Source organism: Taudactylus pleione, unplaced genomic scaffold (assembly GCF_031769625.1).
Source record: "Taudactylus pleione unplaced genomic scaffold, aTauple2 ptg000231l, whole genome shotgun sequence".
NCBI lineage: Eukaryota > Metazoa > Chordata > Amphibia > Anura > Myobatrachidae > Taudactylus > Taudactylus pleione.
The window spans coordinates 120739-145161 of record NW_028284633.1 but is presented as its reverse complement, the minus strand read 5'-3'; the positions used below and the strand labels follow the sequence as shown (position 1 = coordinate 145161).

The window sequence follows — 24423 nt, the reverse complement described above, 5'->3', positions numbered from 1 at the left end:
TAGTGGTTCTGGCTGTATGGAGAGCACATAGGGATACAGGTGATGGGTGTAGTGGGGTTGGGGTTAGTGGTTTTGGCTGTATGGAGAGCACATAGGGATACAGGTGATGGGTGTAGTGGGGTTGGGGTTAGTGGTTCTGGCTGTATGGAGCGCACATAGGGATACAGGTGATGGGTGTAGTGGGGTTGGGGTAAGTGGTTCTGGCTGTATGGAGAGCACATAGGGATACAGGTGATGGGTGTAGTGGGGTTGGGGTTAGTTGTTCTGGCTGTATGGAGAGCACACAGGGATACAGGTGATGGGTGTAGAGGGGTTGGGGTTAGTGGCTCTGGCTGTATGGAGAGCACATAGGGATACAGGTGATGGATGTAGTTGGGTTATTGGTTCTGGCTGTATGGAGAGCACATAGGGATACAGGTGATGGGTGTAGTGGGGTTGGGGTTAGTGGTTCTGGCTGTATGGAGAGCACATAGGGATACAGGTGATGGGTGTATTGAGGTTGGGGTTAGTGGTTCTGGCTGTATGGAGAGCACATAGGGATACAGGTGATTGGTGTAGTGGGGTTGGGGTTAGTGGTTCTGGCTGTATGGAGAGCACATAGGGATACAGGTGATGGGTGTAGTGGGGTTAGTGGTTCTGGCTGTATGGAGAGCACATGGGGATACAGGTGATGGGTGTAGTGGGGTTAGTGGTTCTGGCTGTATGGAGAGCACATAGGGATACAGGTGATGGGTGTAGTGGGGTTGGGGTTAGTGGCTCTGGCTGTATGGAGAGCACATAGGGGTACAGGTGATGGGTGTAGTGGGGGTGGGGTTTGGGGTTAATGGTTCTGGCTGTATGGCGAGCACATATAGATACATGTGATGGGTGTAGTGGGTTTGGGGTTAGTGGTTCTGGCTGTATGGAGAGCACATAGGGATACAGGTGATGGGTGTAGTGGGGTTAGTGGTTTTGGCTGTATGGAGAGCATATAGGGATACAGGTGATGCTTGTAGTGGGGTTGGGGTTAGTGGTTCTGGCTGTATGGAGCGCACATAGGGATATAGGTGATGGGTGTAGTGGGGTTGGGGTAAGTGGTTCTGGCTGTATGGAGAGCACATAGGGATACAGGTGATGGGTGTAGTGGGGTTGGGGTTAGTGGCTCTGGCTGTATGGAGAGCACATAGGGATACAGGTGATGGGTGTAGTGCGGTTGGGGTTAGTGGCTCTTGCTGTATGGAGAGCAAACAGGTATACAGGTGATGGATGTAGTGGGGTTAGTGGTTCTGGCTGTATGGAGAGCACATAGGGATAAAGGTGATGGGTGTAGTGGGGTTGGAGTTTGTGGCTCTGGCTGTATGGAGAGCACATAGGGATACAGGTGTTGGGTGTAGTGGGGTTGGAGTTAGTGGCTCTGGCTGTATGGAGAGCACATAGGGATACAAGTGATGGGTGTAGTGGGGTTGGGGTTAGTGGTTCTGGCTGTATGGAGCGCACATAGAAATACCGGTGATGGGTGTAGTGGGGTTGGGGTTAGTGGTTCTGGCTGTATGGAGAGCACATAGGGATACAGGTGATGGGTATAGTGGAGTTGAGGTTAGTGGCTCTGGCTGTATGGAGAGCACATAGGGATACAGGTGATGGGTGTAGTGGGGTTGGGGTTAGTTCTGGCTGTATGGAGAGCACACAGGGATACAGGTGATGGGTGTAGAGGGGTTGGGGTTAGTGGCTCTGGCTGTATGGAGAGCACATAGGGATACAGGTGATGGTGTGTAGTGGGGTTAGTGGTTCTGGCTGTATGGAGAGGACATAGGGATACAGGTGATGGGTGTAGTGGGGTTGGGGTTAGTTGTTCTGGCTGTATGGAGAGCACACAGGGATACAGGTGATGGGTGTAGAGGGGTTGGGGTTAGTGGCTCTGGCTGTATGGAGAGCACATAGGGATACAGGTGATGGGTGTAGTGGGTTGGGGTTAGTTGTTCTGGCTGTATGGAGAGCACATAGGGATACAGTTGATGGGTGTAGTGGGGTTGGGGTTAGTGGTTCTGGCTGTATGGAGAGCACATAGGGATACAGGTGATGGGTGTAGTGGGGTTGGGGTTAGTGGTACTGGCTGTATGGAGAGCACATAGGGATACAGGTGATGGGTGTATTTGGGTTGGGGTTAGTGGTTCTGGCTGTATGGAGAGCTCATAGGGATACAGGTGATGGGTGTAGTGGGGTTGGGGTTAGTGGCTCTGGCTGTATGGAGAGCACATAGGGATACAGGTGATGGGTGTAGTGGGTTGGGGTTAGTTGTTCTGGCTGTATGGAGAGCACATAGGGATACAGTTGATGGGTGTAGTGGGGTTGGGGTTAGTGGTTCTGGCTGTATGGAGAGCACATAGGGATATAGGTGATGGGTGTAGTGGGGTTGGGGTTAGTGGTACTGGCTGTATGGAGAGCACATAGGGATACAGGTGATGGGTGTATTTGGGTTGGGGTTAGTGGTTCTGGCTGTATGGAGAGCACATAGGGATACAGGTGATGGGTGTAGTGGGTTTGGGGTTAGTGGCTCTGGCTGTATGGAGAGCACATAGGTGTACAGGTGATGGGTGTAGTGGGGTTAGTGGTTCTGGCTGTATGGAGAGCACAGGGATACAGGTGATGGGTGTAGTGGGGGTTGGGGTTAATGGTACTGGCTGTATGGAGAGCACATATAGATACAGGTGATGGGTGTAGTGGGGTTGGGGTTAGTGGTTCTGGCTGTATGGAGAGCACATAGGGATACAGGTGATGGGTGTAGTGGGGTTGGGGTTAGTGGTTCTGGCTGTATGGAGAGCACATAGGGATACAGGTGATGGGTGTAGTGGGGTTGGGGTTAGTGGTTCTGGCTGTATGGAGAGCTCATAGGGATACAGGTGATGGGTGTAGTGGGGTTGGGGTTAGTGGTTCTGGCTGTATGGAGAGCACATAGGGATACAGGTGATGGGTGTAGTGGGGTTAGTGGTTTTGGCTGTATGGAGAGCACATAGGGATACAGGTGATGGGTGTAGTGGGGTTGGGGTTAGTGGTTCTGGCTGTATGGAACGCACATAGGGATACAGGTGATGGGTGTAGTGGGGTTGGGGTAAGTGGTTCTGACTGTATGAAGAGCACATAGGGATACAGGTGATGGGTGTAGTGGGGTTGGGTTTAGTGATTCTGGCTGTATGGAGAGTACACTGGTATACAGGTGATGGATGTAGTGGGGTTAGGGTTAGTGGTTCTGGCTGTATGGAGAGCACATAGGGATACAGGTGATGGGTGTAGTGGGGTTGGGGTTAGTGGTTCTGGCTGTATGGAGAGCACATAGGGATACAGGTGATTGGTATAGTGGAGTTGGAGTTATTGGCTCTGGCTGTATGGAGAGCACATAGAGATACAGTTGATGGGTGTAGAGGGTTTGGGGCTAGTGGCTCTGGCTGTATGGAGAGCATATAGGGATACAGGTGATGGGTGTAGTGGGGTTGGGGTTAGTAGTTCTGGCTGTCTGGAGAGCACATAGGGATACAGGTGATGGGTGTAGTGGGGTTGGGGTTAGTGGTTTTGGCTGTATGGAGAGCACATAGGGATACAGGTGATGGGTATAGTGGAGTTGGGGTTCTGGCTGTATGGAGAGCACATAGGGATACAGGTGATGGGTGTATTGGGGTTGGGGTTAGTGGTTCTGGCTGTATGGAGAGCACATAGGGATACAGGTGATGGGTGTAGTGGGGTTGGGGTTAGTGGTTCTGGCTGTATGGAGAGCACATAGGGATACAGGTGATGGGTGTAGTGGGGTTGGGGTTAGTGGTTCTGGCTGTATGGAGAGCACATAGGGATACAGGTGATGGGTGTAGTGGGGTTGGGGTTAGTGGTTCTGGCTGTATGGAGAGCTCATAGGGATACAGGTGATGGGTGTAGTGGGGTTGGGGTTAGTGGTTCTGGCTGTATGGAGAGCACATAGGGATACAGGTGATGGGTGTAGTGGGGTTAGTGGTTTTGGCTGTATGGAGAGCACATAGGGATACAGGTGATGGGTGTAGTGGGGTTGGGGTTAGTGGTTCTGGCTGTATGGAACGCACATAGGGATACAGGTGATGGGTGTAGTGGGGTTGGGGTAAGTGGTTCTGGCTGTATGGAGAGCACATAGGGATACAGGTGATGGGTGTAGTGGGGTTGGGTTTAGTGATTCTGGCTGTATGGAGAGTACACTGGTATACAGGTGATGGATGTAGTGGGGTTAGGGTTAGTGGTTCTGGCTGTATGGAGAGCACATAGGGATACAGGTGATGGGTGTAGTGGGGTTGGGGTTAGTGGTTCTGGCTGTATGGAGAGCACATAGGGATACAGGTGATTGGTATAGTGGAGTTGGAGTTATTGGCTCTGGCTGTATGGAGAGCACATAGAGATACAGTTGATGGGTGTAGAGGGTTTGGGGCTAGTGGCTCTGGCTGTATGGAGAGCATATAGGGATACAGGTGATGGGTGTAGTGGGGTTGGGGTTAGTAGTTCTGGCTGTATGGAGAGCACATAGGGATACAGGTGATGGGTGTAGTGGGGTTGGGGTTAGTGGTTTTGGCTGTATGGAGAGCACATAGGGATACAGGTGATGGGTATAGTGGAGTTGGGGTTCTGGCTGTATTTAGAGCACATAGGGATACAGGTGATGGGTGTAGTGGGGTTGGGGTTAGTGGTTCTGGCTGTATGGAGAGCACATAGGGATACAGGTGATGGGTGTAGTGGGGTTGGGGTTAGTGGTTCTGGCTGTATGGAGAGCACATAGGGATACAGGTGATGGGTGTAGTTGGGTTGGGGTTAGTGGTTCTGGCTGTATGGAGAGCACATAGGGATACAGGTGATGGGTGTAGTGGGGTTGGTGTTAGTAGCTCTGGCTGTTTGGAGAGCACATAGGGATACAGGTGATGGGTGTAGTGGGGTTGGGGTTAGTGGTTCTGGCTGTATGGAGAGCACATAGGGATACAGGTGATGGGTGTAGTGGGGTTAGTGGCTCTGGCTGTATGGAGAGCACATAGGGATACAGGTGATGGGTGTAGTGGGGTTCGGGTTAGTGGTTCTGGCTGTATGGAGAGCACATAGGGATGCAGGTGATGGGTGTAGTGGGGTTGGAGTTAGTGGTTCTGGCTGTATGGAGAGCACATAGGGATACAGGTGATGGGTATAGTGGAGTTGCGGTTAGTGGCTCTGGCTGTATGGAGAGCACATAGAGATACAGTTGATGGGTGTAGAGTGGTTGAGGTTAGTGGTTCTGGCTGTATGGAGAGCACATAGGGATACAGGTGATGGGTGTAGTGGGGTTAGTTGTTTTGGCTGTATGGAGAGCACATAAGGATACAGGTGATGGGTGTAGTGGGGTTGGGGTTAGTGGTTCTGGCTGTATGGAGCGCACATAGGGATACAGGTGATGGGTGTAGTGGGGTTGGGGTTAGTGGTTCTGGCTGTATGGAGAGCACATAGGGATACAGGTGATGGGTGTAGTGGGGTTGGGGTTAGTGTCCCTGGCTGTATGGAGAGCACATAGGGATACAGGTGATGGGTGTAGTGCGGTTGGGGTTAGTGGCTCTTGCTGTATGGAGAGCACACAGGCATACAGGTGATGGAAGTAGTGGGGTTAGGGTTAGTGGTTCTGGCTGTATGGAGAGCACATAGGGATACAGGTGATGGGTGTAGTGGGGTTGGGGTTAGTGGTTCTGGCTGTATGGAGAGGACATAGGGATACAGGTGATGGGTGTAGTGGGGTAGGGGTTAGTTGTTCTGGCTGTATGGAGAGCACACAGGGATACAGGTGATGGGTGTAGAGGGGTTGGGGTTAGTGGCTCTGGCTGTATGGAGAGCACATAGGGATACAGTTGATGGGTGTAGTGGGGTTGGGGTTAGTGGTTCTGGCTGTATGGAGAGCACATAGGGATACTGGTGATGGGTGTAGTGGGGTTGGGGTTAGTGGTACTGGCTGTATGGAGAGCACATAGGGATACAGGTGATGGGTGTATTTGGGTTTGGGTTAGTGGTTCTGGCTGTATGGAGAGCACATAGGGATACAGGTGATGGGTGTAGTGGGGTTGGGGTTAGTGGTTCTGGCTGTATGGAGAGCACATAGGGATACAGGTGATGGGTGTAGTGGGGTTAGTGGTTCTGGCTGTATGGAGAGCACATAGGGATACAGGTGATGGGTGTAGTGGGGTTGGGGTTAGTGGCTCTGGCTGTATGGAGAGCACATAGGGGTACAGGTGATGGGTGTAGTGGGGGTTGGGGTTAATGGTACTGGCTGTATGGAGAGCACATATAGATACAGGTGATGGGTGTAGTGGGGTTGGGGTTAGTGGTTCTGGTTGTATGGAGAGCACATAGGGATACAGGTGATGGGTGTAGTGGCGTTGGGGTTAGTGGTTCTGGCTGTATGGAGAGCACATAGGGATACAGGTGATGGGTGTAGTGGGGTTAATGGTTTTGGCTGTATGGAGAGCACATAGGGATACAGGTGATGGGTGTAGTGGGGTTGGGGTTAGTGGTTCTGGCTGTATGGAGCGCACATAGGGATACAGGTGATGGGTGTAGTGGGGTTGGGGTAAGTGGTTCTGGCTGTATGGAGAGCACATAGGGATACAGGTGATGGGTGTAGTGGGGTTGGGGTTAGTTGTTCTGGCTGTATGGAGAGCACAAAGGGATACAGGTGATGGGTGTAGAGGGGTTGGGGTTAGTGGCTCTGGCTGTATGGAGAGCACATAGGGATACAGGTGATGGATGTAGTGGGGTTAGTGGTTCTGGCTGTATGGAGAGCACATAGGGATACAGGTGATGGGTATAGTGGAGTTGGGGTTCTGGCTGTATGGAGAGCACAAAGGGATACAGGTGATGGGTGTAGTGGGGTTGGGGTTAGTGGTTCTGGCTGTATGGAGAGCACATAAGGATACAGGTGATGGGTGTAGTGGGGTTGGGTTTAGTTGTTCTGGCTGTATGGAGAGAATACAGATGATGTTTTGAGTAGTTGATTCAGAGCCCATTGCAACTAAGGGCCATATTCAATTAGGTGCGAAAAGGTAGTTTCTGCGGAAAAGTTTCTCCGGTTACGTCATTTCGCTAGGCAAAAACGTATCGCCCTCTTGAATTCCAACGACTTTTCGCCGGTGCAGAAAGTCAATGCATTGTTTTTGCCGATTTCTAATTGAATACAGGGATAAGCGGGGACGAGCGCGTTACTTTTTCCAATGGAAAACCAGCGATGATGGCGATAAGTATGGGACTTTTCGCACCTAATTGAATATGCCCCTAAATTGCATATGCATTGTATGTGACTGTGTGCTGACTGCTGTGTTGATACTGCCTTTTATTTCTGTAGTTATAACGATCACTGTTTTCTCCTCATCCCTCTGTTGCAGGTGTATGGGGTATTTTTCTTTGTGAAGTCACGTTACATTACTTTGCATTGTTACCTTTATAATTGAAATGTCAAAAATTAAAGGGATTCGGGAGGGAAGAGGCCCCTGTGCTGTTTTCATGTAAATCCTGTTTGGCGGGCTTGTCCAGTATAGCAGTCCCTGTACAGGTGCCATATTGGGTGTCCTCCTTGTCTCAGGTAATGAAGCAGTATATGCATCTTATGGCTGCTCCCACGCTGCCTCCTTGTATGGGGTTCCCACAGCATGCCATGTTTTCACCTCCTATGTATCCTTCCTGGATGGATGCTTATGCCCGCTCAAGTCAGTCAGCCATTGCGAGCAGACCGGTAGTCACTAAGGCGCCTAAACGGAAGTTGTCTTTTTATCGGTCTCTTCAGCATATGGATTCAGACGCATCATCGGAAAAATCGGATAATGCGCAGGATTCTTTTTCGCGGTCTAGCTCGGCAGAGGAGGACCATCTGTCTACAGTGGATGCTCATTCTTTGGTGAGGGCGGTTACATCAATCCTAGATATACAGGATGATGAGCCAGCTCCTGGTAAGAAGGCTCCAGTGTTTAATCACCAGAAGGTGGTAAAAGCTGCGTTTCCTAGATCTGAGCAGCTCACTGAGCTATGGAAGAGGCATGGGGTAACCCGGATCAACGGTTTTATATTACTAAAAGCTTAGCATCATTGTATCCTTTCCCAGCTTCTGAATGTACTAAGTTGAAAATCCCTCCTAGTGTGGGTGCTCATGTGACGCACTTAGGGCCTGATTCAGACCCGCTCACGAGCGCATAGCGCTCGCAAGCGGGTCGATGGTTGGGCAGTGTGCACGCGCGTGCCCCGGAGCGAGTGAGAACTCGCTCAGCAGCCTTCGTGGACGCACTAGCAGTAAGATGGGACTTCAAGCTTGCCTCCGATTTCCTTCCTCCCAAAAGTTTTCAGGAAATTCAAGCAGGAAGGCGGAACAGTAATACTACTGGGCCCAGACATCACTGGTTCACCGACATACAGAATCTATCCATAGACAGTCCGTATCCTTTTCCTCTATGGCCGGATCTGTTGGCGCAGGGTCCCTATCTGTTTCCGGACTTCTCCAGCTCTGTGATTCAAACGATGCTTAGGGCACGGAAGCCTGCCTCTGCCCGCATCTATTAGAGTTTGACATTCTTTTGGTCAGTGGTGTTCCCACAGAAAATATGACCCTAAGGTGTGTAGGGTTTCCCGGGTACTGGCTTTTCTTCAGGCTGGACTGGACCTTTGTCTCCGCCTGGCCACTTTGAGAATGCAGGTTTCTGCACTGTCAGTCTGGTACCAGATGTTAGAATTTTTTTTCAGTGGTTTCTGCGAGTTCAGCCTCCTTTTGTCCCACCGGTTACACCGTGGGATTTGTCTTTGGTTCTCAAGGGGCTACAAGCTCCCCCAATTGAATATCTTGACTCTGTAGATTTGAAGTGGTTGGCAGCGAAGACACTTTTCTCCTCGCTATCTCTTCTGCACGCAGAGTCTATGATTTGACAGTGCTCTCTTGTCGCTCCCCATATTTTATTTTTCACCAGGATAGAGCTGTTCTCTGCACAAGGGAGGGTTACCTTCCCAAGGTAGTGTCCCAGTTTTATGTGAATGAAGGGATTGTGGTTTCAGCCTTTCAGGCACCAGATCTTTCTGTAGGTGAAGCCTCCCTGGATGTAGTTTGAGCTCTACGTACCTATGTGGAGTATACAAACTCTTTTAGAAAATCAGATGCTCTTTTTGTATTATATGGATTTCACAAACGAGGATGGCCGGCTAATAAGCAGACTCTGGCGAGATGGCTACGCATGACTATCTCTCAGGTGTAGACACAGGCTGATCTCCCTGTCTCAAGCACGGTGACAGCACATTCTACTCGGTCTGTAGGGCCATCATGGGCGGTTAGTCGTGGTGCCTCTGTTGAGCAATTGTGCAAGACAGCCACGTGGTCTTCTGTTCACACCTTTCTCAGGTTCTACGCCTTTATTACTTTTGCCTCCCAGGATGTTTCCTTTGGACTACGAGTTCTCCTTTCTGCTCAGGAGCGTCCCCACCCTTAGGGGAACTGCTTTGGGACATCCCCATGGTATCCCTGTGGATCCCCTATGGACCCAGAAGTAGAAATGAAGAGTTATGGTAGACTTACCTTTTGATAACTCTTTTTCTTCAAAGTCCACAGGGCGCCCACCCTGATGCACCTGGCTTCAATTGGTATTTTCTCCCTCGATCACTGATTCCTTCATCTTCTGGGAGAGTGTTTCTTGATAGTAATGTTCTTCCTTCCCCTCTTTTCTGCTCCTGCCTTGGGCTCGTTTACGAAACTGTCTGCCTGTGGCTGGGGATGGGGTATATGTGGAAGAGGACTTGGGGCATCCTGGGAGCTAAAGCTTAACTGTTTTGGTGCCTGGATCACTCCAACCAAACCCACCCCATGGTATCCCTGTGGATCCTATGGACTTTGAAGAAATCAAGTTGGCAAAGGTAAGTCTACCATAACTTAATATCCTTTTTTTGAGTTGGTCTCAAGTTACTGCGATTTCTCCTTTAGAAGAGGTATGTAATATTACTTCTGAGTATCTGTCAGCTGTATGTCCTGGGTAAGTGTCAGGAGGATGGTGCAGACAGTGAGGATGGTGATAGCACGTCACCAAATGTGTCAGACAGAGCTATACAATGCAATATTACCGGACCAGCTTAGTGTTCATACTCCATGTACGTTCTCTGCAAATGTAACCAGACTTCACCTTCTCTGTTGACAGACGTTGAGTGCGGCGGTGGCTTTTACGTCAGGAGCCTGGTCAGCGACATTGGGAAAGGTAAGCGGATATATTTTTTTGCTCCCCATATCTGTACGGTGCACTAAGATTGAGTAATTGGCGTAACACCCCCCCCCCTGCAACTAAATAGCAGGTGCTCGGCCCGGACTGGCTCCTTAGCTGGTTTTTCTATTTAACATAACCAATGTGTTACTTTTATTGTACTAGATATAATACACATGACTCATAATGTTTATATAATAGTTGAGGTGTCCTCTCTGAATTATTATAAATATTAGAAGTCACCCTGGAGGTCCCGTGACCGGTATAAAAGCATTTAGCGCCTGATTCAGAGGTGAACGCTAATGCCGCAGTGGCTGTGTGGAAATATGCAAATGTCGCAGCAGCCGGGATTTGTTTTGACACGCCCACCAACGGCTTCACAAGTCCAAAATCCAAGCGACTGCGTACAAAGGCGCAGCTCAGTCGATGATCAGCTGATTAACGGAAATCTGAATAACTATAGTGTCTCGTAGAATGGCTGCCAGGATTGAGCCGCCAGAGGCCATTTTTACTTCGTACAGGATTGCAGTCGTGGTCTGAGACACGCCCTGAAAACTGTTGCAACACGCTTGCGTTTGACCCGCCACCCCCTGCCGCCGCCTACAAACGGCCCCTTCCTGTCAGTTACTTGCAAATAAAACCTCACTGAGAGCGACAACAGTAATAGAATTTGACGCCCGCGCAGTGCGACTCAGACGCGGATCACCGATAATCGCTCATCTGCGTAAGCGTAGTCATTGCTTCCATCTCTGAATCAGGCCATTAGTCTGCTGTCTCCTTCCTTTGCGGAATCTGTTGTGACTTTAAAGTTCCAGCGTGGTCTGTGTAGAACACTTTATAACAGCAGCATTTTAGGAATAAATGACCTGCTCTAGGCCTGTGTCCGGTGCTGCTATCACTCTCTACGGATATATCCGGGTCATTTTCCAGCATTCGCTAAATCCCAGGGTTGTCAGATCAGGAAGGTAACCGCTCGCCAGGATAACTCGGCAGCTATAGAAATTACATCTGTGCTCTTAACTGTGAACTGTGAAGTGCTTTATATTCCATTCTCCTGCCTCTAACAGCCTTGTCGTGTTGTGCCAATGTAAAGGATCTTATCCGCACCAAGCAGGGGCCATTCACACTGGAGGAACACACGCTGAGAGAAGACAGCTGGGACATAGCTACAGTCGCCCAAACTCTGAAGGACTTTGCCAACCTCCTCCCAGCAGAGCCAGGGGCTAAACGCCTAAAGACTGGGGAGGAGGGGGTTACGCATGTGTGACGCGGACCCTGCTCTGAGTATGAGAGGAACATGCCTGGACGATAGCTGCGCTCTATACCATCACCAGTCCCCACATCTGTTCACAGCCCCCATTTCCTCGCGTTCCGGAGAAGTTGACACTGAGTCAGAGTGGTTACCATGAACATTCCAGTGACTGGCGCAATCTACCTTGGCAACGTGTGTTGGGATATTCTGGTCTAACTGGAATTGGTGATAAAGACGCGTTATAAACACCATGCAATCCGCTCAGCTCACCGATTAATGCAAAAGGACATTTACAGAGTTTTGTACATAATGTATTTTTTTTAATAAAAATATTTCCTTTGAGACGCTTTACAGGATCTAGATTGTTGTTTTACAGCGCACAGCAATTATTAACGGCAGTGGGCGATGATGTGAGATCATTATAAACGCAAAGGTGCATCAGTTTATCTAGACCGTATACAGTAATCAACCTTTCTGTCTAACAAACGTACATCTTGCTGCCTGCAATGTTCATATTGCTGGTATATAACCGCTTATCACTTACCGATATGTTCCATGTACATTTTAAATACAGCAGCCGCTACATGAGCCCGGAACGCCTGTAGGAATTTTCTGGGTTGTTTGGTTCCTCTTCCAGTGCCGTCTTTCTTCCGCAGGATCTTAGCGCAGATATTTCACCATCTTTATACGTGTAAGAGAAATGTCTTGAAACTGTTTTTGACTCTGTTATCAGACCGTTGGTACTCCCAGGAATAATGTTTCCTTTAGTATGTGAGCCATAAATTTAAACCACACCCTCAGTGCCCAAACTGAAAACAACTGATTGTAATATGTAGTTATAAACACATCTTTAATAATAAGGTATAAATGATGCCCTTCCCCCTGTGTCCTGTACTTCCTGATATAATGCTCTATCCATTATATAAACTCTCCCTGATTGCTACTATTCCAGGGAGTCTCCCGGGCAATCTCCCTGAAAAGTCCATAAATCTCCCTGATTGTAACTTACAGTAATGGGGGGGTGTATGTAACTGTTACATACTAGAAGGGAAAAAAAATATACATTTGAATGGTATAATCAGTGCCATTTCCCTGCATTGGATATAAGGCACCATGATCCCTATGGCTACATGCAGGGGTGGATTGGGGCAGCTGGGCTGGTCCCATGCACCCCTCTGCCGGGCCGGCTCACACTACTTACCGGCTGACGCGCTTCCGAGCTTTGCGCTCCGCTGTGAAACGCATACCGGAAGCTGTCTGCTGCCGCTGCTTCTGAGTTCCTTTAGCCGGGGCCGGCACTCACGCTTTTACATTGCTTGGATGCGGCCGTGGATTTTGTAAGCTGCGGCCGCTGTTTCTGTACTCCTTTCTACCTGGTCTGAGGTCTCAAGTTTTTGTCCTCCCCTCACTCATTCAGCAGACTGAGGGCCTGATTCAGAGCCGCTCGTAAGCAGCCGTTCGCTCGTTCCGAGCGATGTTCGCACATCTGCGCATGCGTACGGTTTGTAATACGCATGCGCGAACCAGTCAGTGCGGCCGAAAAACGTTTGTTCGCTATATAGCGAATGCCTGCTATTTTGAGTGACAGGAGGAGGCGTATGTGGTTGGTAACAGGGGAAGGTGCTTGAAAACGGGGAGTGGAGATCAGAACGCAGGCGTGCTTAAAGGTCAAAACGGGCGTTTTATGGGTGTGCATAATTAATACAGCAGCGTCATTGACCACGCCACTTGGTTGTTTTAAAGTCAGAGCTGCTCGCAATATAGCGGTAGGAAAAACCAGCCACAAGAATAGTGAGCAGTTCATACGCTGTTCGATGTACTCGATTAATCTAATAAATAGCGGACATGACGTAGGATGCGAGCGGCCAGGGGGCGTCTTTTTCAAAATTACGACCGCAAGTTTTGTTCGCTCGTTCAGACATAAAGGCGTGAACAGACCGCAAAGAGCGAACGGTTCATTTGAATAGCCACCCCTTTTTTGTGAACGAACGACCGCAAATAGCGTCCGGCCCTGAATCAGGCCCTGAGATACACCTGCCCACCTTCCAGTCAATCATACGGGATGCCTCACCTCCCACACTACACACACACTGGTGGCCAAAATTGCGGACACATTTTGAAATTTGAATGTTTTTCAACTTTGAATGCTTATAAAAACTGTTTCACTTTACGCAGTGCAATGATTCATATATCAAATGAAAGAAAATTTAATGCTGAATTCAACACAATAAACAGAGGTCAAATATTTGCATTACAAGGGAAGTTCTGCTACTTTCAGTCAGACATAGAAGCACAGATGCGTTAGATTCAAGAAGCGGATTGTAGTAACAGCTACTACCAGCCAATCGGAATCGTCGTTCTGAGGACCAATCAGTTGTCATTGATGAGCAGATGCGAGGTCGGGTCATGTTCAAAGGTGGGAAAGGTCAGTTTGACTGTTTCATTTTGCAGAATAAAGTTGGTTACTGAAATGCAATTACAGTCGGATGTTTGTGTGTATTGTTTAGTGCTATTGACAGTGTAAAAAATAAACACAACAATGTCGTCCAGGCAAAGTGAAAATGGTCTTTCATATGCAGCAATTGCGAGAGACGTTGGTGGGAATGTGACAACATCAGGTGTACGAAAGTTTTGTTTACGCGATCAGGAAACACAATCTATACACAAAAAAGAAGGAAAAGGCCGGAAAAAGTGCACAACAGCTGTGTGATGATAGGAGAATAAAACTAATTTGCGTCAGGGACAGACGGATGTCATCTGCGGCCATTAGCAGTGACCTGAGTGCAACTGGTATTTTTGTCAGTGCAAGAACGGTACGGAGAAGACTAACGGAGGTTGGCCTATAAGGTAGGATTCCCCGAAAAAAGCCATTGCTGAATAAAAAGCAGCGGCAGAAACAAATACAGTGGCCAAAAGAACACATTGCATGGACAGAGGGTCAGTGGAAACAAGTGATATGGAGTGACGAAACTAAGATATCCATATTAGGCAGTGATGGGAGAAAATATCGGAGACGTCGCATCAGGGAAGAGGTACATCCAGATTGCATTCAAGCGACAACAAAGAATCCTACAAGTGTTATGATCTGGGCATGTATGACAGCAGATGCTGTAGGCCGCCTTTATGTCATAGATGGCACACTGACACCATCCTACAAGTGTTATGATCTGGGCATGTATGACAGCAAATGCTGTAGGCCGCCTTTATGTCATAGATGGCACACTGACACCATCCTACAAGTGTTATGATCTGGGCATGTATGACAGCAGATGCTGTAGGCCGCCTTTATGTCATAGATGGCACACTGACACCATCCTACAAGTGTTATGATCTGGGCATGTATGACAGCAGATGCTGTAGGCCGCCTTTATGTCATAGATGGCACACTGATACCATCCTACAAGTGTTATGATCTGGGCATGTATGACAGCAGATGCTGTAGGCCGCCTTTATGTCATAGATGGCACACTGATACCATCCTACAAGTGTTATGATCTGGGCATGTATGACAGCAGATGCTGTAGGCCGCCTTTATGTCATAGATGGCACACTGACACCATCCTACAAGTGTTATGATCTGGGCATGTATGACAGCAGATGCTGTAGGCCGCCTTTATGTCATAGATGGCACACTGATACCATCCTACAAGTGTTATGATCTGGGCATGTATGACAGCAGATGCTGTAGGCTCTCTTTATGTCATAGATGGCACACTGATACCATCCTACAAGTGTTATGATCTGGGCATGTATGACAGCAGGTGCTGTAGGCCGCCTTTATGTCATAGATGGCACACTGACACCATCCTACAAGTGTTATGATCTGGGCATGTATGACAGCAGATGCTGTAGGCCACCTTTATGTCATAGATGGCACACTGAACGGCAGAAAGTACATTGACACAATCCTACAACCAAAACTTCTACCTTCTATCAGGGATCTTTTTCCAGATAATGTCCCATTTTTTTCCCATCAGGATTCAGCTCCCTGCCACACTGCACGGATATGCAAGCAGTGGTTCATGGAGAATGACATACAGGTGCTGGGATGGCCAGGAAACAGCCCAGACCTGAACCCCATAGAACATTTGTGGTTTTGTTGGAAAAAACTGGTACATCTGAGGCGTCTATCCAATAAAAGACAATTAATTGAGGCTATAATTGTCTCATGGCGCCACATAATAAAGAAGGAAGAGCTCCAAACATTGGTTGGCTCAATTCCATGTCGCTGTGCTGCTGTCTTGAAAAATAAAGGATACCCAACAACATACTGATAGGACAGTAACATCATAAGTACACAGGGATTTTCACCCTAAGTGTTGTTTTCACGGCATAACTTCCCTTGCAATGCAAATATTTGACCTCTATTGTGTTGATTTCGGCATTAAATTTCCTTTCATTTGATATATGAATCATTGCACTGCGTGAAGTGTAACAGTTTTTATAAGCATTGGAAGTTGAAAAACATTCAAATTTCAAAAAGTGTCTGCAATTTTGGCCACCACTGTATATCCTGGTGCTGTTAGCTGGTAGTAGCAACGTAGGTTGGCAGCAGTCCAGCACTGTTCTCACTCCATGTCAGCACAGGGGTCCCCTGTCTGGCTCCCATCCAATCTCAACACTATCCCCACTCCAGCTATCACCCCATCTCTGTACTGTCCCCTCCCCAGCTGTCACCCCCAACAAGCAAATAGTGTAGTGTTTTAGAAAGGTGTTGGGTGTTCCTGGGCGGTTACAGGGAGTTGGGTAATCAGATACAGATGTAGCGTAGTATGGGCGTGTTATTGTAGTGTATTAGAAAAGTGTTGGGTGTTCCTGGGCGGTTACAGGGAGTTGGGTAATCAGATACAGATGTAGCGTAGTATGGGCGTGTTATTGTAGTGTATTAGAAAGGTGTTGGGTGTTCCTGGGCGGTTACAGGGAGTTGGGTAATCTGATACAGGTGTAGCGTAGCATGGGCGTGTTATTGTAGTGTATTAGAAAGGTGTTGGGTGTTCCTGGGCGGTTACAGGGAGTTGGGTAATCAGATGCAGATGTAGCGTAGTATGGGCGTGTTATTGTAGTGTATTAGAAAGGTGTTGGGTGTTCCTTGGCGGTTACAGGGAGTTGGGTAATCAGATGCAGATGTAGCGTAGTATGGGCGTACTTTTTTCAAAAGTAGGCAATTATGGGATGAGCTGGTGTTGTGCCCTACCCGTGCCCATACTTCCTGATATAATTCTTTGTTCACCATATAAATGAGCTGCTGTGAACTGAAGATCCTGTAACACTTGTGACCATCCAGCGGTTACGGGCGTAAAGCTGGCAGACTCCTATGCGTTGATGTCACAGAAGGGAAGTGAGCATGCCCCTGCCAGAACATGGGAATTTAATGAATTGAATGTGAAATGAAACAAACGTACTGGAAAATAAAAATCTCCAGAATGTAAACCTTCATTATTTATATATATATATATATATATATATATATATATATATATATATATATTTATTTATTTTTTTTAATTTTCCTGCTCGGTACTGTATAATGAGATCCTGCGGGTGTTGTGAATGCTCCTTGAGGACCACGGCTGACCCAGTAAGGTGCAAATTCGAAAACTACAACCGAGAACACTGAATGGAAATCCTACAGGAATATCTGATTTTTCCTTGCTGGCAGGTGTATGCCAATTACCTTTGGACATGACTAATTTCCTCCATACACTAGCAACGGATTCTCGTGTTCCTGTAATCTGGAGATGCCGGTTTGTAGAATCTGTGAAATCCAACATATTGAATTTCACGGATTTGCCGATCACGATCAAAATATGATCGTGAATTGTAAATCACTGAAATTTTAACATGAACAATTTCACCGATCCTCCGATGGGTAGCGGAACATCGTTTCCGATCCAATTGCAGGATCACGCAATCCGTTGTTAGGTTTACGGGCCCCTTTTGATTGTGATTGTATGACTCTGCACACCACTACAGTCCAGTTACGAGAGGGTGTGCAAACTTATGCAACCAGTTTTTGTATTTTTTTTTCTTAAAAACTGGCTAGGCCTATTTGTTTTCCCCTTTTACATGTTAGTTGCAAGGTGACAATAAAGATGGGAGTTACTCAATCACTTTATAAGTGCACTGGAGTTGCTATAAAGGAGTTGGGTATGAAATTCAGGCGATTGGGATACCAGCTGTCACAATTGGACCTGTGGACCCAGTTATAGGTACCAGGTGCTGTACTTCTAATTCCAGATTTGTATTTATTATTATTATTATTATTATTAATAACCTTTACGTATAGAGCGCCAGCATATTCTGTTGTGCTTTACAATCGGGAACTAACAGTAACAAAACAAGACTATATGCTGTGTGTGTGTGTGTATATAAAATATATATATATATATATATATATATATATACACACACACACACACACACAGTCAGGTCCATAAATATTGGGACATTGACAGAATTTTCATATTTTGGCCTCTATTCACCACCACAATGGCTTTGAACTGAAACAAACAAGATGTGCTTTACCTGCAGACTTTCAGATTTTATTTGAGGGTAATTACATCCAAATCAGGTGAATGGTGTAGGAATTACAACGGTTTCTATATGTGCCTCCCACTTTTTAAGGGGCCAAAAGTAATGGGACAAACTAAACAATCCTAATTCTAACTTTCACTTTTTAATACTTTGTTGCAAATCCTTTGCCGGCAATTACAGCCTGAAGTCTGGAACGCATAGACATCACCAGACGCTGGGTTTCATCCCTGGTGATGCTCTGCCAGGCCTCTACTGCAAATGTCTTCAGTTCCTGCTTGTTCTTGGGGCATTTTCCCTTCAGTTTTGTCTTCATCAAGTGAAATGCATGCTCAGTCGGATTCAGGTCAGGGGATTGACTTGGCCATTGCATAACATTCCACTTTTTAGCCTTAAAAAAACTCTTTGGTTGCTTTTGCAGTATGCTTCGGGTCATTGTCCATCTGCACTGTGAAGCGCCGTCCAATGAGTTCTGAAGCATTTGACTGAATATGAGCATATAATATTGCCCGAAACACTTCAGAATTCATTCTGCTGCTTTTGTCAGCAGTCACATCATCAATAAATACAAAAGAACCAGTTCCATTGGCAGCCATACATGCCCACGCCATGACACTACCACCACCATGCTTCACTGATGAGGTGGTATGTTTTGGATCATGAGCAGTTCCTTTCCTTCTCCTTACTCTTCTCTTCCCATCACTCTGGTACAAGTTGATATTTGTCTCATCTGTCCATAGGATGTTGTTCCAGAACTGTAATGGCTTTGTTAGATGTTGTTTGGCAAACTCTAATCTGGTCTTCCTGTTTTTGTGGCTCACCAATGGTTTGCATCTTGTGTTGAACCCTCTGTATTCACTCTTGTGAGGTCTTCTCTTGATTGTTGACTTTGACACATATACATCTACCTCCTGGAGAGTGTTCTTGATTTGGCCAACTGTTGTGAAGGGGGTTTTCTTCACCAGGGAAATAATTCTACTGTCATCCACCACAGTTGTTTTCCGTGGTCTTCAGGGTCTTTTGGTGTTGCTGAGCTCTCCGGTGCGTTCTTTCTTTTTAAGAATGTTCCAAACAGTTGATTTGGCCACACCTAATGTTTTTGCTATCTCTCTGATGGGTTTGTTTTGATTTTTCAGCCTAATGATGGCTTGCTTCACTGATAGTGACAGCTCTTTGGATCTCATATTGAGAGTTGACATCAACTGATTCCAAATGCAAATGTCACACCTAGAATCAACTCCAGACCTTTTACCTGCTTAATTGATAATGAAATAACGAGGGAATAGCCCACACCTGTCCATGAAATAGCTTCTGAGTTGATAGTCCCATTACTTTTGGTCCCTTAAAAAGTGGGAGGCACATATTGAAACCGTTGTTATTCCTACACCGTTCACCCGATTTGGATGTAATTACCCTCAAATATAATCTGAAAGTCTGCAGTTAAAGCACATCTTGTTTGTTTCATTTCAAAGCCATTGTGGTGGTGAATAGAGGCCAAAATCTGAAAATTCTGTCAATGTCCCAATATTTATGGACCTGTCTGTATATAGTGACACAGACTGGATAGGGGTCCCTTTCCTGGGGTAGATGGACTCCCTTTTTACTAGGGATGTGCAGGCTCGGTTCCGTTCGGTTCTTTTTACCGGATCTTATTGGGTTTCAGCTGTCACGAGTTTTGGATAGCCAATAAGGTTCGGTAAAAAGAACCGAACGGAACCGAGTAGAACCGAGCCTGCACATCCCTACTTTTTACACACACAGCAGCTGTAGAAACAGGATACAAGTCAGAGGTTCTCGTACAAACTGGTCGGCGTCTGTCTTTATTGTGCCAAATGAATATAAACAAAACATAAACATAAGTCCTAGCCCAGCTGGGCACTAGCTACACAGCAGATTCCCTCTCTGTAATAATGGTAGGGCCTATTGCCCTCACCATCAACAAAACACGTGCACAGTACTTACAAGGATTATCACCAAGTGTCTCTGAACAGGCTAGTCTGCCTGCTCTCCCAGGTGTGAGACACTCAGCCACAAACAAACCCAGCTTATATTAGCCATTTCCAGCTGCAAGCCCCAATGAGCCTGTTACCAGGCTGAAAGGTCCAAAACCTGGAGTGGCCTGTGGAAGGAGCCCTTCCTCTCCTCACATCCACACCCCCAGGACTCAAAACAGGCTTTTCTCTAAAGCCGACATTTCTAGTCTGTTTTTCCGAAACAGACTTCTCCTGGGGGTTTCAGAACACATATGACAGGAACCAAGGACATACATAGAAGCTATTCCACACTTCTCCAGTGTTTCTATCACAACATATATATATATATATATATATATATATATATATATATATATATATATATATACACACACACACACACACACACACACACACACACACAGTGCATCTGGAAAGTATTCACAGCGCTTCACTTTTTCCACATTTGTTATGTTACAGCCTTATTCCAAAATGGAATAAATTAATTTTTGTCCTCAAAATTCTACACACAATACCCCATAATGACAACGTGTAAAAAGTTTTTTTTTGCAAATTTAATAAAAAAATAAAATAAATAAAATCACATGTACATAGGTATTCACAGCCTTTGCTCAATACTTTGTTGATGCACCTTTGGCAGCAATTAGAGCCTCAAGTCTTTTTGAATATGATGCCACAAGCTTGGCACACCTATCTTTTGGGCAGTTTCGCCCATTCCTCTTTGCAGCACCTCTCAAGCTCCATCAGGTTGGATAGGAAGCATCGGTGCACAGCCATTTTCAGATCTCTCCAGAGATGTTCAATCGGATTAAAGTCTTGGGATCTGGCTGGGCCACTCAAGGATATTCACAGAGTTGTCCTGAAGCCACTCCTTTGATATCTTGGCTGTGTGCTTAGGGTCGAGGTCAAGAGTTTCATCCAGGATGTCTCTGTACATTGCTGCATTCATCTTTCCCTCTATCCTGACTAGTCTCCCAGTTCCTGCCACTGAATTACATCCCCACAGCATGATGCTGCCACCACCATGCTTCACTGTAAGGATGGTATTGGCCTGGTGATGAGCAGTGCTCTGGCATTCACACCAAAGAGATCAATCTTTGTCTCATCAGGCCAGATAATTTTGTTTCTCATGGTCTGAGAGTCCTTCAGGTGCATTTTGGCAAACTCCAGGTGGGCTGCCATGTGCTCTTTACTAAGGAACGGCTTCCATCTGGCCACTCTACCATACAGGCCTGATTGGTGGATTGCTGCAAAGATGGTTGTCCTTCTGGAAGGTTCTTCTCTCTCCACAGAGGAATGCTGTAGCTCTGACAGAGTGACCATCGGGTTCTTAGTCACCTCCCTGAGTAGGACCCTTCTCCCACGACCACTCAGTTTAGACGGCTGGCCAACTCTAGAAAGTGTCCTGGTGGTTCCGAACTTCTTCCATTTACGGATGATGGAGGCCACTGTGCTCATTGGGACCTTCAAAGCAGCAGATATTTTTCTGTACCCTTCCCCAGATTTGTGCCTCGAGACAATCCTGTCTCGGAGGTCTACAGACAATTCCTTAGACTTCATGCTTGGTTTGTGCTCTGACATGCACTGTCAAGTGTGGGACCCTATATATCATGTGCAAACAACTGAATTTACCACAGGTAGACTCCAATTAAGCTGTAGGAACATCTCAAGGATGATCAATGGAAACAGGATGTACCTGCGCTTAATATTGAGCTTCATGGCAAAGGCTGTGAATACTTATGTACATTTGATATCTTTAGATTTTTGGTTTTTTTAATTAAACTTGCAAAAATCTCAAAAAAAAACTTTTTACACGTTGTCATTATGGGGTATTGTGTGTAGAATTTTGAGTACCAAAATGAATTTATTCCATTTTGAAATAAGGCTGTAACATAACAAAATGTGGAAAAAGTGACGCGCTGTGAATACTTTCCGGATGCACTGTGTGTATATCTATCTATCTATCTAGTTATATAATATCTTGCCATTCTAGAGCTGCCCCCTGTTCTCATACACCTGATGTCCCGGCCTGGCCAATGTCTACACCACTCATCATTTAGAGATGGACGCAGAAGCACTCGCAGCCGTGTCTATTGGCGATCGCCACCTCCCAGTGACCACCACACCGTGACTCTTGATCACAACAACGCCACACTGTAACACATGCACCGTAGGAGGTTTTATTTATATCTTCCCACATGCGCATCTGCAAGAAAAACTGCGGAACATGTGAGTATGGGCCTTGGGCTCCCGGCTCTGAATCAGGCCCATAAAGTGGGGGGTATTCTCGCTTCCTCAGCGTCACACAGATGTCCTCTGATTCGCATTGGCCGCACTATTAATGGCAAACACACAGATTCAGTTCTCATACCTGTCCTCGGTGTCTATATGACATCTATAATATCTGATCACATTTGTTATTTGTAATAGAGATGTTCCCGCCGTCACTGTCCATTCAGGCTGCTGTATGAATGTTCTCCTGACCCCTCCCCCTGCGCAAGACGTGACACTCGGTGTCGCTTGACGCTGCCAGTGTGAGGTCACCACTCAGATTCATTCATCCTGGACTCCAGGTAATAGAATGTGCGTCTCTCTGATGGAGACAATCGGGACAACGGGAATGTGGAAGCATTCAAAAATGTCATCATGGTCGTAATGTCGACATGCTTGTGTTGACCTTAAGTAGTGCAATCCCAATCAGAGGACAATGGTGTGGGTTGGATATATTTTGTCGACATGGTTGCAATGTCATACTTAACATGTCGACATTCATTGTGTCAACACAGATGAAATGTCAACATGATTAGAGTGTTGGCATAAGAGTGTTTCCCGATGCAGCTCTGACTTACCCCCCTGTTGGATTTTTGCTGGTGTCTTCTGGGTCCAGCGGAGATGTGGGGGTAAGTTCTGGCTGTAACACCCCAGCCCTTGCCCTAGTGCCTAACACTCTGCTCCCACAGCCTAACTCTAACCTCCCCTCCCCCGTAGCTCAACCCTCCCCCTAGTGCCTAACCCTTTGCTCTCACAGCCTAACCCTAACACTCTGCTCCCACAGCCTAACTCTAACCGCCCCACCCGTAGCCTAACCCTCTCCCTAGTGCCTTACCCTTTGCTCTCACAGCCTAACCCTAACACTCTGCTCCCACAGCCTAACTCTAACCGCCCCACCCGTAGCCTAACCCTCTCCCTAGTGCCTTACCCTTTGCTCCCACAGCCTAACCCTAACACTCTGCTCCCACAGCCTAACTTTAACCTCCCCCCGTAGCCCAACCCTCCCCCTAGTGCTTCACCCTCTGCTCTCGCAGCCTAACCCCAACACTGTGCTCCCACAGCCTAACTCTAACCTCCCCCCCCCCCCCGTAGCCCAACCCTCCCCCTACTGCCTAACCCTCTGGTCTCGCAGCCTAGTCCTAACACTCTGCTCCCACAGCTTTGTGGATTGTTGGCGTCAACAACAGATGCCTGGGTCAGAGAAGTTTTTTTGCACAGATCCACCTGCAGATGTGGTAAAAGCTTTGGCCTTTCAGGAAGCCATTCACTCCCTGCTGCAGGCGAGGGTAATAGTTTCGGTTCCTGTGTCTCAATGGGGAAGGGGTTATTATTCCAATCTATTTCTGGTTCAGAAACCGAATGGGGCTTATCGCCCTATACTAGATCTAAAAACTTTCAACAGGTTTACCCATGTACCAAAGTTTCGTATGGAAACTCTCCGATCAATTATTTTGCCAATGGAGCCGGGGATTACGTGGTTTCCCTGTCCTTCAGCAACATTATCAATTTCTGGCGCTACTCTTTGGCCTATTTACGGCTCCCTTGGTATTTACCAAAATAATGGCAGTCATGACGGTCTATCTCAGGCGTCAGAGAGGCAGAATTCCGACATCTGGATAACCTTCTGATACTGGCAGAGACTCCGGTTGTTTTACAAAACCATCTTCATCTGACCATAGCCTGCTTACAAAAGCTCAGCTGGATCATCAATTGGAAGAAATCATCTCTTTTTCCAACACAGCAGATGCTACATCTGGGAGCTCTTCTGGATTCTCGGGCATAGACGGTGTTTCTGCCAGAGAACAAAATTGTGACCCTATCATTGCGAATACGCAAGCTGCTTCACAAGCGAAGGGTATCCAATCTGTTAGCAATGCAGGTCCTGGGATCAATTGTGTCCACCTTCGACATTGTGGGGTATGCTCAGATCCATTCCAGGTCTCTGCAAAGATTGATTTTCTCCAAGTGGAACGGACAGTATCATCTGATAAAGTCCCAGAGGATCCTTCTCACTCCAGAGGTTTGTCACTCCCTCTTGTGGTGGCTGAGAAAGGATCATCTGAACAAAGGGCACCCATTCTGGATTCCAAATTGGGTGCTGCTCACCACAGACGCCAGTCTTCACAGATGGGGAGCAGTAACAGGTCGTCACACCTTGCAG

The 24423-nt window shown here is 47.2% G+C and overlaps 1 protein-coding gene across 3 annotated transcripts in view; it reads left to right on the top strand.

Moving 5' to 3' along the window:
- TRUB1 (TruB pseudouridine synthase family member 1) overlaps positions 1-11817 on the top strand; it is a 51665-nt gene extending 39848 nt beyond the window's left edge. For 2 of the 3 annotated variants that reach the window (XM_088479399.1, XM_088479398.1), the window contains exons 7-8: positions 10155-10211; positions 11282-11817. In XM_088479399.1, coding sequence (XP_088335525.1) covers positions 10155-10211; positions 11282-11481 — 257 coding nt within the window. In that variant the 3' untranslated portion in view covers positions 11482-11817. The remainder of the gene's footprint in view (positions 1-10154; positions 10212-11281) is intronic. The other variant, XM_088479400.1, reaches the window with a different exon arrangement.
- The last annotated feature ends 12606 nt before the right edge of the window (positions 11818-24423 follow it).